The 13,882-nt window shown below is 37.8% G+C and overlaps 1 protein-coding gene across 6 annotated transcripts in view; it reads left to right on the forward strand.

Annotated features, from left to right (window-relative positions):
- Nucleotides 1-13,882, forward strand: part of eps8l2 (EPS8 signaling adaptor L2) — a 33,566-nt gene that overhangs the window by 18,015 nt on the left and 1,669 nt on the right. For 4 of the 6 annotated variants that reach the window (XR_001605814.1, XM_016245547.1, XM_016245545.1 and 1 more), the window contains 17 exons: nucleotides 1,770-1,834; nucleotides 4,918-5,079; nucleotides 6,741-6,890; nucleotides 7,056-7,135; nucleotides 9,130-9,239; nucleotides 9,326-9,390; nucleotides 9,571-9,697; nucleotides 9,842-9,930; nucleotides 10,218-10,292; nucleotides 10,758-10,906; nucleotides 11,326-11,473; nucleotides 11,576-11,610; nucleotides 11,743-11,848; nucleotides 12,196-12,345; nucleotides 12,448-12,503; nucleotides 12,585-12,761; nucleotides 13,703-13,835. Coding sequence is in view for 5 of the 6 variants with exons in the window: in XM_016245547.1 (XP_016101033.1) it covers nucleotides 1,770-1,834; nucleotides 4,918-5,079; nucleotides 6,741-6,890; nucleotides 7,056-7,135; nucleotides 9,130-9,239; nucleotides 9,326-9,390; nucleotides 9,571-9,697; nucleotides 9,842-9,930; nucleotides 10,218-10,292; nucleotides 10,758-10,906; nucleotides 11,326-11,473; nucleotides 11,576-11,610; nucleotides 11,743-11,848; nucleotides 12,196-12,345; nucleotides 12,448-12,503; nucleotides 12,585-12,761; nucleotides 13,703-13,835 (1,877 nt within the window). In the remaining variant the exon portion in view is untranslated. Of the gene's footprint in view, nucleotides 1-1,422; nucleotides 1,593-1,769; nucleotides 1,835-4,917; nucleotides 5,080-6,740; nucleotides 6,891-7,055; nucleotides 7,136-9,129; nucleotides 9,240-9,325; nucleotides 9,391-9,570; nucleotides 9,698-9,841; nucleotides 9,931-10,217; nucleotides 10,293-10,757; nucleotides 10,907-11,325; nucleotides 11,474-11,575; nucleotides 11,611-11,742; nucleotides 11,849-12,195; nucleotides 12,346-12,447; nucleotides 12,504-12,584; nucleotides 12,762-13,702; nucleotides 13,836-13,882 lie in introns of those variants that run through there. The other 2 variants (XM_016245548.1, XM_016245546.1) reach the window with 2 other exon arrangements.

Raw genomic sequence — 13,882 nt, forward strand, 5'->3', positions numbered from 1 at the left:
ACTCGTTTCCTTTATAGAGATCAGATGAGATCTCAAGAATGGGTCAAACTTGTTCAGATTTGTCGAAGTTTGCAATCAAAACTCTCCTGAGCCAAAAAAAAAGCAACATATGAGCACTACAGTTTGTTTGAGTTGATCCGTCTTAACAAGCTAAAGCAAACGTGATGTCGAGTGTTTTGTAAAACACGCAGTGCTGAGCAGATTTATAGGACTGCTGTAAAACAAACAATGATATGATATTGAAGTCATAGATGCGGCGGGGGGGGGGTTTACATATGTTACACGGTTTGACCTTTGACCTTGAATAAAAGAGGCAGGTGAAACACGATTCCCAGCCCGTAAGTCCATCAGTTCGTAGCATTACTGGTGGAAGGCAACACATTTTTACGCAAGTGAAACCATGGAGATATTTAACGCAGATTTGTAGACAGGAAGTTGAATTTTAATTAATTGGTTTGAAAGGTAGGAATGAGAATTTTTTAATCAATATTGAATCGAATCGGTAATCGAATCGTGAAATTTGTGTCAAAACCCAGCCCTAGTATCCTCATAAACCACCTTCACATTGTAATACCTGTCATACCCATGTCATTACACAATTTTGTGTCCTCATGACAACATGCCACCCGTCCATACCGTGTTTATGTAACTATTTTAAACATAACCTTGTTATTAGCATTCTTAAAGTGAGCGTAATTTGACCTCAAAAGAACACCATAAACATAGTTCAACGCTAAAACATGTTTTCAAGAGAGAATCGCCTTTGATTCTGCTCTTTAACCTTGAACTAATCTTAATACGTCTGTTAAACGGCTTTTAAACCTTAAATGATCCATTTACTGTAGTCGTCAAGTGTTTGCCTAAGAGAGACGTCTGATGTTTTTCCTCACAAAAAGACTCGTTTCCTTTATAGAGATCAGATGAGATCTCAAGAATGGGTCAAACTTGTTCAGATTTGTCGAAGTTTGCAATCAAAACTCTCCTGAGCCAAAAAAAAAGCAACATATGAGCACTACAGTTTGTTTGAGTTGATCCGTCTTAACAAGCTAAAGCAAACGTGATGTCGAGTGTTTTGTAAAACACGCAGTGCTGAGCAGATTTATAGGACTGCTGTAAAACAAACAATGATATGATATTGAAGTCATAGATGCGGCGGGGGGGGGGTTTACATATGTTACACGGTTTGACCTTTGACCTTGAATAAAAGAGGCAGGTGAAACACGATTCCCAGCCCGTAAGTCCATCAGTTCGTAGCATTACTGGTGGAAGGCAACACATTTTTACGCAAGTGAAACCATGGAGATATTTAACGCAGATTTGTAGACAGGAAGTTGAATTTTAATTAATTGGTTTGAAAGGTAGGAATGAGAATTTTTATTCTTGTTATAAGTTGAAGGTTTTTAAATAATCTTCTCGTTTTGTTGATAAACAACAGCGAACAAGCATTGTATCGCTAACTGTATTGATGTGTCTTGGCGTTTCATAATGCAAATGTTGACTGGTGTTTTCTCAGTTTCTCTGTTCATGTACATGAAACGTCTCTTTTAAGTGATATAGATGGTCCGCTTACGCCAAAATGTGGCACTATTCAGGTTAGTTTGTGTTTTGTCTGAACATTCAACTTCAGTATTTATATCCATTGCATGAATCTCTCTCAAAAAAATTACTTTACATATGAGGAAACAGTCAAAACACAGATAGTGTCTTTTTCCTCTAGCAAGTCTGTGAATAGTGTCTCATATGGCCATGTTTGTGCCTGTTTCTTTCAGAGCAACGAAAGAAGTACTCAAACTCGAACGTCATCATGCAAGAGACGTCACAATATCATGTGCAGGTGAGCGAGACTCTAAACTTTCTTTGTCTTGGGTTATTTAATTATGTTTCTTCTCTCTAAGCTTGTTGATTAGCTGAACCTCACCACTGAGTGTTTGGTTTAATATTTAACAAGATCCAACTGATGACTTGATATTGTAAAAAAGCAGTCAGGTCACTTGATCACTGCCGAGATTTGTCAGGGCAGAGTTAACCTCCATCTGAACTGATAAAGCAATCTGCATTCTGAAATCTGCATTATACAATGGATAGTCACAGTCTTCAAATTTGACTGGCCAAAATGCAGTGATGCATTTTATGCAACACAACCTGAAAGAACCCAGTAGAACAAGCGAATTAGCCATGCACAAGTACGCCATCATTGTGCTAATCAAACGACACTTTGATCCAGGCCTGACTCAAGACGTTCTGTTGAACTTTGTTCTGATCTGGATGCATCATTTTGCTTGGTCTATTTTTCCACACTTTCACCCTTCACTCATTATAAAGACTATGTCATCTCTCTTATCTCCTTTTCTCGCTCTCAAACACGTATAAAGTTGATAAATGCCCTTGCCAGCAGCAGTCATATAAGGTCTTGAATGCTAATACACTTGAGACATCAGAAGCATCATGCCACAGAAATCTGGGTTTAGGCACGCAAGACTTTTAATATTTTTGGTTTAATAATTAATGTGCATATTATTCTGAGAATTGGCCAAAGGAGCATAAGGATCTGTAGATGGTCTTGAAAGTGGTGTTCATTATTCGATTTGTACATTTTCTGTAGAAAATATCTTGTAGAACTTACTGCCAAGATGCTGAGGTTCCCTGGGTTGTTTTTAAGGGTATTTCTAGGAGGTTGCTAGGGTGTTTAGGTAGTTTAAAGACAATGCTAGGATGTTTGAGTGTTTTAAGGGCATTGCTAGATGGTTTGATAAGGTATTTGAGTGGTTTTAGGCCATTGCTAAGATGTTTGAGTGGTTTTAGGTCAATTCTAGGTGGTTGCTAGGGTTTTTGAGTGGTTTTAGGTAAATTTTAGGGTGTTTGGGTGGTTTTAGGGCAAGTCGGAGTAGTTGCTAGCGTGTCTGAGTGGTTTTAGTGAAGTGAGTGAAGTGACGTGTGGCCAATTATGGTGACCCATACTCAGAATTTGTGCTCTGCATTTAACCCATCCAAGTGCACACACACAATAGTGAACACACACACATGGAGCAGTGGGCAGCCATATTGCTGTGGTGCCCAGGGAGCAGTTGGGGGTTCGGTGTCTTGCTCAAGGGTCTCACCTCAGTCGTGGTATTGAGGGTGGAAGAGAGCGCTGTACATTCACTCCCCCCACCGACAATCCTTGCCGGACCGGAGACTCGAACCCAACCTTTGACTTACAAGTCCGACTCTCTAACCATTACGCCATGACTGCCCTACTTTAGGGCATTGCTAGGTGTTTGCAAGGCTGTTTTTTGTGGTTTAAGGGCAATTCTAGGTGGTTGCTAGGGTGTTTGGGTGGTTTTAGGGCAAGTCTGAGTAGTTGCCTGGATGTCTGAGTGGTTTTAGGGCATTGCAATGTGTTTGCTAGGGTGTTTTGGGTGGTTTAAGGGCAATTCTAGGTGGTTTCTATGGTGTTTGAGTGTTTTTAGGACAATTCTGAGTGGTTGCTAGAGTGTTTGAATGGTTTAAGGGCGTTGCTAGGGTGTTTGGGTGGTTTTAGGGCTAGTCTGAGTAGTTGCTAGGGTGTTTGAGTGGTTTTAGGGCATTGCTAGGTGCTTGCTAGGTGGTTTGAGTGTTTTAGGCATTACCACAGTGTTTTGGTGGTTCTTAATAAAAATAAGTTTCTCTGCTAAATTTAAAACCCACTGAAGAACCTTGTATATACTGTTTATACTGGTGTGTTTTGAAGTCCATCACCTCAGACCAACGATCTGAAGTGATTCCCTTTAGCTCAAATTTAAACAGCTCCATGGAAACCACTGACCTCTCTCGCAAACGGATTGTACTGTATGTGTGCAAACATCGACAACCATCCCAACACAAGCAAAGTTAAACTTTCTTTTTGTGCAGTTGAAAGTTGGTTGACTACATCCTTTTGAAGTCTTTCCACTTTCCGTGTAGAGTCTGATCAAGATGTGTTAAACGTGTTTTTGGTTGGATTGTCTGGTTAATCCAGATCTCCTGAGATCTCCTTCCCTTACATAACTAGTGACAAGACTTAATCTGCTTATGAATCATGCATAATGCTTTGAATAATTTGTTCTTTTTGATGGGATCACTTTTTGTCACATAGTAGTGTGACACGTAAATGCACACCCACCAACACACACACACACACACACACACACACACACATATAGAGGCGTGGTTTAAGTTAAAAATATAATATTTATATTATGAGGAGGCGTGTGCTAACATTACTCACTCAGTCAGAATGACAATTCTTTTATGAGCAACACCCAATGACATTCAGAAAGAGAAAATATGTAGGTTTATTTATTCACCTGATTATCTACTACTGAAAAATCACAAGTAATATCGCTTTAATATCTCAGCCTTTTCTTCTAGAATGCAATGGAATTAAATGGAGAGAATCTCAAATCTGTTTAGTTTTTGTAGTCGGCACAGGAAAAAGAAAAAGAAAAAAAAAAACACATTGCGTTTAAAAACCCAATCCAAACCACAATTAAAATCTGATTTTTTGGAATGAGCCTAAATGGTAATTTGGGATGCAAAACATTTAAAAGTGTGCCATATTATCTGGAACTGTCTAAATGCACTAATTTTTGCTTTCTCTTTCCACATATAGTGACTTGAGACATTTACTATAGAGAATATTGAATAACTGAGCAAGTCAACAGTTTTGCACATTTTATGCAGTGATATGCATGAATGCTTAAAAAAAAGGTTACTTATGTTCCCTCAAGTTCCATTTTCCTTTATTTTTCAGTTATATGAAATGCTCTGAAATCATTACTATAGCACTAATATATCTTATTTAATGCACATACAACTTACAGTGCCTCAATCCATCCTAAAGATGTGAAATGTGAAAACTGAATCGTATTTGTTTGCATTGCTCTAGCAATGACCTTACGCACTTGTTTGTGTTTGCAGCACCTGTCTACGTTCATCATGGATAAATCTGAGTCCATTGCTACAGTAGACGACGCAATTAAGAAGCTGAAGCTGCTGGACTCCAAAGACAAAATCTGGACACAGGAAATGCTGCTGCAGGTGACGGACAAATCAATCAAACTCCTGGACTCCGAAACCAAGGTGAGCAGGATCTTTCCTTGTGTGCACACAGGTAAAAAAAATAGACTTTCGTAAAGTCAATATTAAATCAAAATTGAAATTTACTTTCTTAATCCATGGTCCTATTCTTATTGTGAATGATTCATTGATGTATGTTATTGCAAAGAACATATTTTTTGTCTTTGTAATCATAGGCCACGTTCACACAGCAGCAGAAAACAGTTGTCAGTCATGTATTTGAGTCCTTAATAAAATTACGTTCACACACAGTATGGTAATTTATGGCCGTTACAACCGCATTCTGTAACCGAACTCACACCTGTAAATTTTCAGGACTCACAACCTGTGTGAACGGAACAGGTCTGGACATCATACAGTGCGAGAAAGAGCCGCTTTGCTGCACAAACGCTTGTTTACCATGTGTCGCCTGTTTTCATGGTTTCGGTAACTTACAGGGACGGAGAAATGAGCTGTGTGTCATCTGAAAGTTTTAGATCCAGTCAGTTTTTCTCCAGCGGAGCCGCTCCAGTCAGCGCACGACTCAAATGCTTCTCTCTCCTCCCAAGTATAAGCTGCTCTAGGTTAATGAAGATTTGACAGATGAACACACGGCTCGATTGGTCTCTTGTTTTGTCAGAAAGTGATAAGACTTTCAGTTTTTTCACTTTTCAATGATCTTTGACCTCATTAATGATTAAGGATGTCATCATCTTTGATATTACTTTGGCCACTGTTGCTATGGTTACTGGTAAGGAATAGGGGCTTGACTCCTGTTGCACGTTCATACAGACAATATCCGAGAAGCTACTGTAAATTGCTGTGTGAGCGGGACATTTCGAGACTCACGCCTGTAAGTAAAATGCGGTTGTCAGTGTCAGTGTGAACCTAACCATAATGGACTGTCCCTTTTCCACTGATGTCGTCTAGGCCATGTCTTTTCAAGCAATTCTGGCCCATTTTTTCCATTGAAAATCCTGTATGATACTGGATTTACATGTTTTTACTAATTCAAAACCAATTTGCGTCTTAAATGTTCAGTAAAAAAAACACAAACAAATATTAAGTATTAAACAAATAAACACACTTGAGATCATGGAAATGAGAACCGATTGAAGACATTAGCATGTTCCACAACTGTTCATTGAACAAAGTCTCCTCTAACCCTATGGCCTTGTGAAATCTAATCTGATCTGGAATAACTGGATAGGGAGCGTTTCGTCCGTGTGAATCGATTATGATTGTGCCGCCATTACTCTGGTAATGTGACCATAAATGCCAACATTACTAGATCTTTGACCTCATTAATGATTATAATCATTGTTTTCAGGGTCGAAGGTTGTGAGCGTCTTGTTCTTTCATATTTACAGAAATTATTTCATTTTAATTTATTTGTTGAGAGTTTCATTAAAATAAAATAAAATAAAATAAAATAAAAAGAAAAACATTTCTGAGAAACATTAACATTTCCAAGTAAATTCATTTGTTTTGGAAATCAGGTTTGTTTATGTACTTCATGTGTTTATATACTATATTAATCTTTTTTTCTTTTTACATTTAAAATTTCACATTTACAGTATACATTTACTTGAACTACATTATCTTTTTTTGGTCTATTTTGTTAACAATCATTTTAGGGTTAGGTGATATTGAAGTTCAGTCTAATTTCCCTTTCTTTATCTCAGGAAGAGCTTGAAATCTTTCGTCTGGCCACAGTCCATCACTGTCAGACGCTGTTGAACCAGACCAGATATCCATCCATCCTTCTGCTCATCTGTCAGGACAGTGAACAACACAAACCAGACATTCACTTCTTCTACTGCGACGAAGTGGAGGTGAGACCACTTCATCAACCTGTGTGAATTTCATCTCTATAATCTCCCAGAAATAACTGAATGATGAACAAAAAAGTTAACAAAAAAATGGACCTTTACACCCCTGCAGGATAAGCACTACCGAGAGCTGCTTTCACTGGAACTGTGTGTGTGGTTGTGTTTTAGGCAGAGATGGTGCACGCTGACATTGATAGCGCTCTGGGAGACAACACATGCGGCAAGAAGATGCGACCGCAGACGCTAAAGTGAGTCCCAGCTCTCATAGACACCAACAAATGCTACTGGAGTGGTTTTTAAATAACTAATTACTAGCCAGAATGACTGACACCAAGTTTCACAACACTTCTACCCACTGAACAGACTGTATATCTACTGACGTCCGTAACAGGATCAGCAGATAGTACAGCCACATTTACTTAAGGTTGCTGTGTGTAATAGTTGTTCATTTATTTAGGGATGCTACAGTGTCAGCACTGGGCTTTGGTCACATGCACACTTGTGTTTTATAACCGGTGGGATTTTCTTCCTGAAAAACCGGTTCCAGGGTCATCAGAGATAGTAGACTGTACAGTTATTCACGCACACATTAGCTCCATTCCATTCCAAACCCTAGTCAGCTGCCTTGCTCTCAACTTAGGCAGCTTAACTGAAATGCAACCTTGTGACTAATGAGAAGCGCACAGGACAGGTGATTCACAATTTCACAATTGATTTCAATAGTGTTACAGTTAGCATGTTGCTAAGCTAACAAAGCAATTCACATAAAATAGGCAAATACTGAGTAAAATAGTACATTTTTTATTAGATTAAACAATTGATACATTTTAGCATTGATTTAGTTTTATGTAATAAACATTGCCCGCATTCTCCACCACCTGAGCTCATCACAATGCATTAAGGGTTTGTCTCTGCAAATTATACATGCTGGAAAGGCAAAGCCTATAATTTGGCCAAAATGAGCTATCATTAAAGGCTAGGGTGTTTAGGCAGTTCTAGGCCATTGCTAAGTGGTTCCTCTGATGTTTAACTCCATAAAGTCTACTGTATCATATTTGATACACACATTCCTCTATATTATCAATATGACCAAAACCTTGCTGAAAAACCTGTTTTACACAAACACTACATGCCTTCTATTGTCTGATTGATAGTTTATACTTTTCTAGCAAGTAAAAGGCCTTTTAGTATAATTGTAAAAACATCCTCCTTGAGGTTGTAGTACTTTTTACTGACTTTTATTAAGCAAGCTTGAGAATAACTTTTATATTGTTAGTAGTATTTCAAGATGGACACGTACTGGACTGAAGTATCTTGATTAGTTACTTTGATTATCCATACCTCATCTTTTAGAAAAATCATGCTCAAATGCGAGTTCAAATACGATCCATCAGGCTTTTGATGAATGTTCATCTCTCAATTGTCATTGTATTGCATTGTTTTACACAAACAAACTACAGAGCTTTGGTCATTGAACTAAGCATTTAAATATCATCTAACAGACATTTTTGGGAGATATAGAGTGACAATTGATATTTATAAGCATTTTATATAAGTAGTCTGCTATACTCTTAAAAAATGTCATTGATTTACATTACAAGCTATTAGATTTTGATCGTTTTGGGCATATAAATAGAAACTGCACCAAATTGCATATTTTTGCTCAGTTTGGGCCTCTGAATAAAACAGAGGTGTTTTTCCTCCATGAGTATGAGCTCCATATTCTCACTATATCATAACAGCATGATGTATCAAATATGATGCTTAACAAAAACACATACGTAGCCTTCTTTTCGATTATTTTATATTTTGTCTAAAGATTCCATAAACGGTTCCATTTCAAAAACGTGGACTATTATTTAAAATGTCAGGCTATACAGGGTTAAGGACACTTCTAGGTGGTTGTTGGGGTGTTTGAGTGGTTTTAGTGTATTGCTAGGTGGTTTGTAAAGGTGTTGCTAGTCAGTGTTTAGTTAGATTAAACCAACTTGGATTATTTTTAGTGTTGAATGAACTCATGATAAAATCAACATTGCCCGCATTCTCCACCATCTGAGCTCATTATAATTTTCTTTACACAAAGATACCCATCTCAACAAACAATACATGCTGAGAAGGGTAATTCTTGCCAAATTATAAACTTAGCCAAAATTACCCATCTTTAAAGTTGCTGACTAATACAAGTAGGCTGCTAATTAGGTTTTGGAGCACATGAATTCTCCCTCTCTCATTTCTCCATCAGAATGAACCAAGAAAAGATGAAACACCACCGGGAGAGCATCATCCCGGCTTCTGAGCCTAGAAGTCCTGGCCCTGGGGTCAAAGGTCGAGTAGCAGCTACAGACATGAAAGGTGCCAAACACACATACACAAAACACTTATATACTTACATTTATAATAAATGCATTGATCTTAAATACTCTTCGTTTTTGTCTCAGATGAATTGTCTATGCAGGACCCCGAGTCCAATATGAAACTGGCCCAACGGATTGAGAAGGACGTGGTGAGTGCCTGAATAACACTGGATATCGGAGAGGGAACTACACACACACACACACACACACACACACACACATACGTAAAACACACTCAAGCATTGAGTGTATCAGATTCGTGGTTACATCAGACCAGGCGTAACGCTGTAACTCAGGCCGTGTGTTTTCACTCTATGTTTGTCATTCAGCAAATCCTGAACTGTGCTCTAGACGACATCGAGATCTTTGTTGCACGTCTTCATAAAGTGGCAGAGGCTTTTGCGCAACTTAACCAGCGCAACAGGAGCAAGAAAACCAAGAAAAGAGGCCCGGCAGGTACATATGCATTTGATTTAACACATCTTTCATTTATTCCTTCGATAAATCACTTATTAGCTAGTTTATACTTAGGAAAACAGCAAATGTTTAAATACATTTACATGCTTTGCTAAACAAACATGATTCTCGTGTGTGTTTCAGAGGGAATGCTAACGCTACGAGCTAAACCTCCATCAGAAGGCGAGTTTATCGACTGTCTTCAGAAGCTGAAACTCTCTTTCAATCTGCTGGTGGGTTTCGCTTGCTCTCGTTGTTTCTAAACTGAAAACGCCCTTAAACATAAATACACAATGTTTTAACTCTCATGCAAAACTGCTGCGGTTTAAGATAATCTGGTATGTGTGCACTCGAATTCAAACATTACAACATGCTGAAAGAAACAATAGCACATTTCAAAATGTTGATATTAGTTCAAGTGAAAATTTATGGAAGAATTGTTTTACGAATAAAATACACAAATTTATTCTGCTCAGTTTCATGAACGAATGTGTTGATGGTCTGTGTGCACCCTCCACAGGCCAAACTGAAGAAACACATCCAGAACCCCAGCGCTGCAGAGCTCGTGCACTTCCTGTTTGGACCTCTGGAAATGGTGAGGAACTGAACACATGCACAAAATAAAAACACACCATGTACCTCTATTGGTTAATTATGGAACAGAAATTTAGGAATAGAGTTTCATCAGACTAAATAAATGCTAATAATCGCCACTAAAAGACAACTTTTTGGATTTAATAAAAAAGTAAAATGTAATTAAAAATGCAAATAGAAGTATAAATAATCCTGAATAGATAAATAAACATTGGCAATGAAATACCCTTGTAAATGATAGTAGCACAATAATGTATTGTTCCACCAAGAAATATATTAGTAGTAGAAGTAATAATAATAATCATCATCATCATCATCACCACCACCATCAGTATCCTGTTTGGTATAATAACAGAATGCAATGGTGTATAACAGTTATTTTGCAATGGCTCATTCAGGCCTCATCCAATCATAATGTGTACACTGTACACAGCTCTCATTTATAAAAACACTTGTGTGAATTCAGATACTGCAGAGTTGTGGCAGTCCTGAGCTGCCGCGTGTGGTCATCTCTCCTCACCTGTCCCGGGACACAGTGGACTTCCTGAGAGGACACCTGACTCCCAAAGAGATGACCATCTTTGAGCTGCTGGGAGACTGTTGGACACGGCCCAGGTGATGAGTCAACCGCTGTGGATGTGTTACAGGAGTGTGTGTTAGTGGCAAACCGATACATCGAGCTGCGTAATCAGCCAATGTTTGCTTTTTTTTTTTTGAGATGATCAGTATCAGATGATGGTAGTTCCCTCTCGTGAATCCCAAAATTCCCTTTTCAGTGGATAAATAAACAGGATCACTTGTGTTATTAGAAAGGTTTTTATTTGAGCAATTTTGACTAATGAACAACCAGTTTGTTTTTTTTAATGGCTGATATTATTATTATTATTATTATATGAAGTATTATGGGATATATTTAATGTTATCTCTCTAGAATGAATTAATAAATAAATTCTCTTGATTAGCATCAGTCATGGAAAAATGCATGTATGTTTTACTATGTTGTTTAATTCTGGGTGTGTCTTTGTGCATCTTAGAGCTGATTGGCCGAAAGATCAGTGCGCTCCTCTGTACGTCCCAAAGTTCCGGAACGGCTGGGAGCCGCCGGTGGAACTGTTCCGCTCGTCACCGTGGGAGACGGAGAGCGCCGGTGCACCGGTGCAAACAGAATACAGACCGAAAGAGGTGAGAGAGAGAGATGAATCTGTGTTAAAACACACTGTCACAATCTCCTCTGTGTGAAAATCTCTTCTCTGTATTAAATGCATTTAATCTTTTCCATGTCAGTTCTTTGGATCACAGTCATCCCTCTCTTCAAACGGGTGAGTGAGTTGTCAGATCTGTATCTCAGTAACTTTAAATTTTTTTCAACTGTAGTAAACATTAGAAAAAAAGGCACTTTTTGTTCAAAATGTTAAAATCCTTTATTTTTTGGCTGGTCACGTTTTTTTCAGGTCTTTCTCGACGTCTCCTGCTTCTCGCAAGTATGCAAAGATTCGCTACCACTTTGTGGCACGTAATGCAAACGAGCTGTCGGTGCTTCAGGATGAAGTTCTGGAGGTATGAAGAATGTGAAGAAAAAAAAAAATCACATTTAACATCAAGTGCTTCTCAAAGACAGCAGTGAGATTAAATTGAGCTCTCATGGAGTTTTCACTCAAGTCTCCTTCGAAAATAGTAATTTCATATGTTTCCTCTAGGGTTTCTCAAATTGTGCCAACAAACCAAAGTCTCAATAGTCAGAGATCTCATTATGAACTCAGGCATTTGTCATCAAATTCCCAAAAGATGAGCTAATCTGAGCTCTGAGCCATGCACATTCATTTTATAGCTTGATAGCACTTGTAAAATTTAGTGTAATACAAGTTGTGTTATGAAAGAAAGAACTAACCACTGTGTGTTTTAAGGTGTTGGAGGATGATAAGCAGTGGTGGAAGTTGAGGAACCGAAGTGGACAGGCGGGATATGTGCCCTATAATATCCTGGATGTGGTAAAACTGGAGGATCCTCACGCTTTTATTGACCCGCCATACAGTCCAGGAACACCTTATAGTCCGGTAAACACATGTACACACTATAAAGCAGCAAAAAACAAGACGTTTTTGATCATTAAAAATACGAATTAATTATGATTTTGTCTTCCTGCCACTCTCATGCAGTCATACCGAGGACAGTCGCCCTCCAGCTCACTGGGCAGTGACAAAGACAAAAGTGAGTTTGAGACAAATATGAGCAGAAGGTTCTGGATCAGAAAACATCTGAAAGTGTGTATTTGACGTGTTTCTCCATCACTGTTCTCAGGTCAACAGATGGACAAAGTGAACGATGAGCTGCTCATGTTGATCACCGGTAATAAGATTCAACAGCCTGCGAGGAACTTTAAAGTGGTGCGTCAGTCTGCTGTTCCTCTGACCTTTAACTCCAACCCGGCCGAGGTCACCAACTGGCTCAATGCCAAGGGCTTCTCCAAACCGTGAGTCAAATAAATTGCTTTTACAGAGAACTCGAGTTAATATATATATTTTACTGAGAACTCAATCTTAAGCTATTACAATAAAACTATTAAAATAAAAAGAATGTATTTTACTGAGAACTCAGTAAAAATGCTTTCAAATTAAAATAAATAAAACATGTTTTTACTAAAAACGGAAGCAATGAAAAATATTAAAATAAAATAAAATGTATTTACTGAGAACTCATCAAGCCTGCTAAACTAAAAGATTTATTTAAAATTTTTTTTTTTTTACTTAGAACTCATTAAGCCTTCTTAACAAAAAAAATATTAAATTTTTATTTTTTTTTACTGAGAACTCAATCCTAAGTGATAAAAACATTAAGCATTTATTTATACTGAGAACTCAAAAGCCTTTTAAAATATAAAAGAAATTCAAATAAAAGTAATTCTAAACTGTGAGATATATATATATATATATAAAAATATGAAACAATGAAAAATTTACTAAAAAATAAAATATATTTTTACTAGAATTCATTAATCCTAAACTGAAAACATTAAAATAAATATAAAATGTTTTTCCTGAGAACTCGTTAAGCCTTCCAAACTATGAAAAAATTATTAAAATGTTCACATTTACTAAGAACTCATTAAAGCTTCTAAACTTAAACGATAGTAAACAAAACGGAATAATCAACAAAAAAGACCCCATGATACGCATCAGGTGCAGCTTTTTTCCTTTTAACATTTCTCATTGAAATCGGGACATATTGAAGGGTTGGTTTCTTTTTTAATTATAGCCAATAGCCTTTAGTTTGTCACAACCTGGAAAAACCACATTCGACAGCTTTACTTTGCTGTTGCTAATTGAAGGCAGTTTGATTTCATGGGGTCTTTAAAAAAAGTAACACAATTAAGAAGGATAAAGTTGAGAAATAATGTGTCTGTCTGTCTGTCAGGACGGTGGAGCGTCTGGGAATCCTGACCGGCGCTCAGCTCTTCTCTCTGAATAAAGATAACCTGAAGGCTGTGTGTGGAGACGAGGGATCTCGCGTCTACAGCCAGATCACCGTCCAGAAATCACTACTAGAGGTCAGAAACACTTCATCATCCACAATATGATACATGTAGAGAGATGT

This window comes from Sinocyclocheilus grahami, unplaced genomic scaffold (genome assembly GCF_001515645.1).
Source record: "Sinocyclocheilus grahami isolate Dianchi unplaced genomic scaffold, SAMN03320097.WGS_v1.1 scaffold759.1, whole genome shotgun sequence".
Lineage (NCBI taxonomy): Eukaryota > Metazoa > Chordata > Actinopteri > Cypriniformes > Cyprinidae > Sinocyclocheilus > Sinocyclocheilus grahami.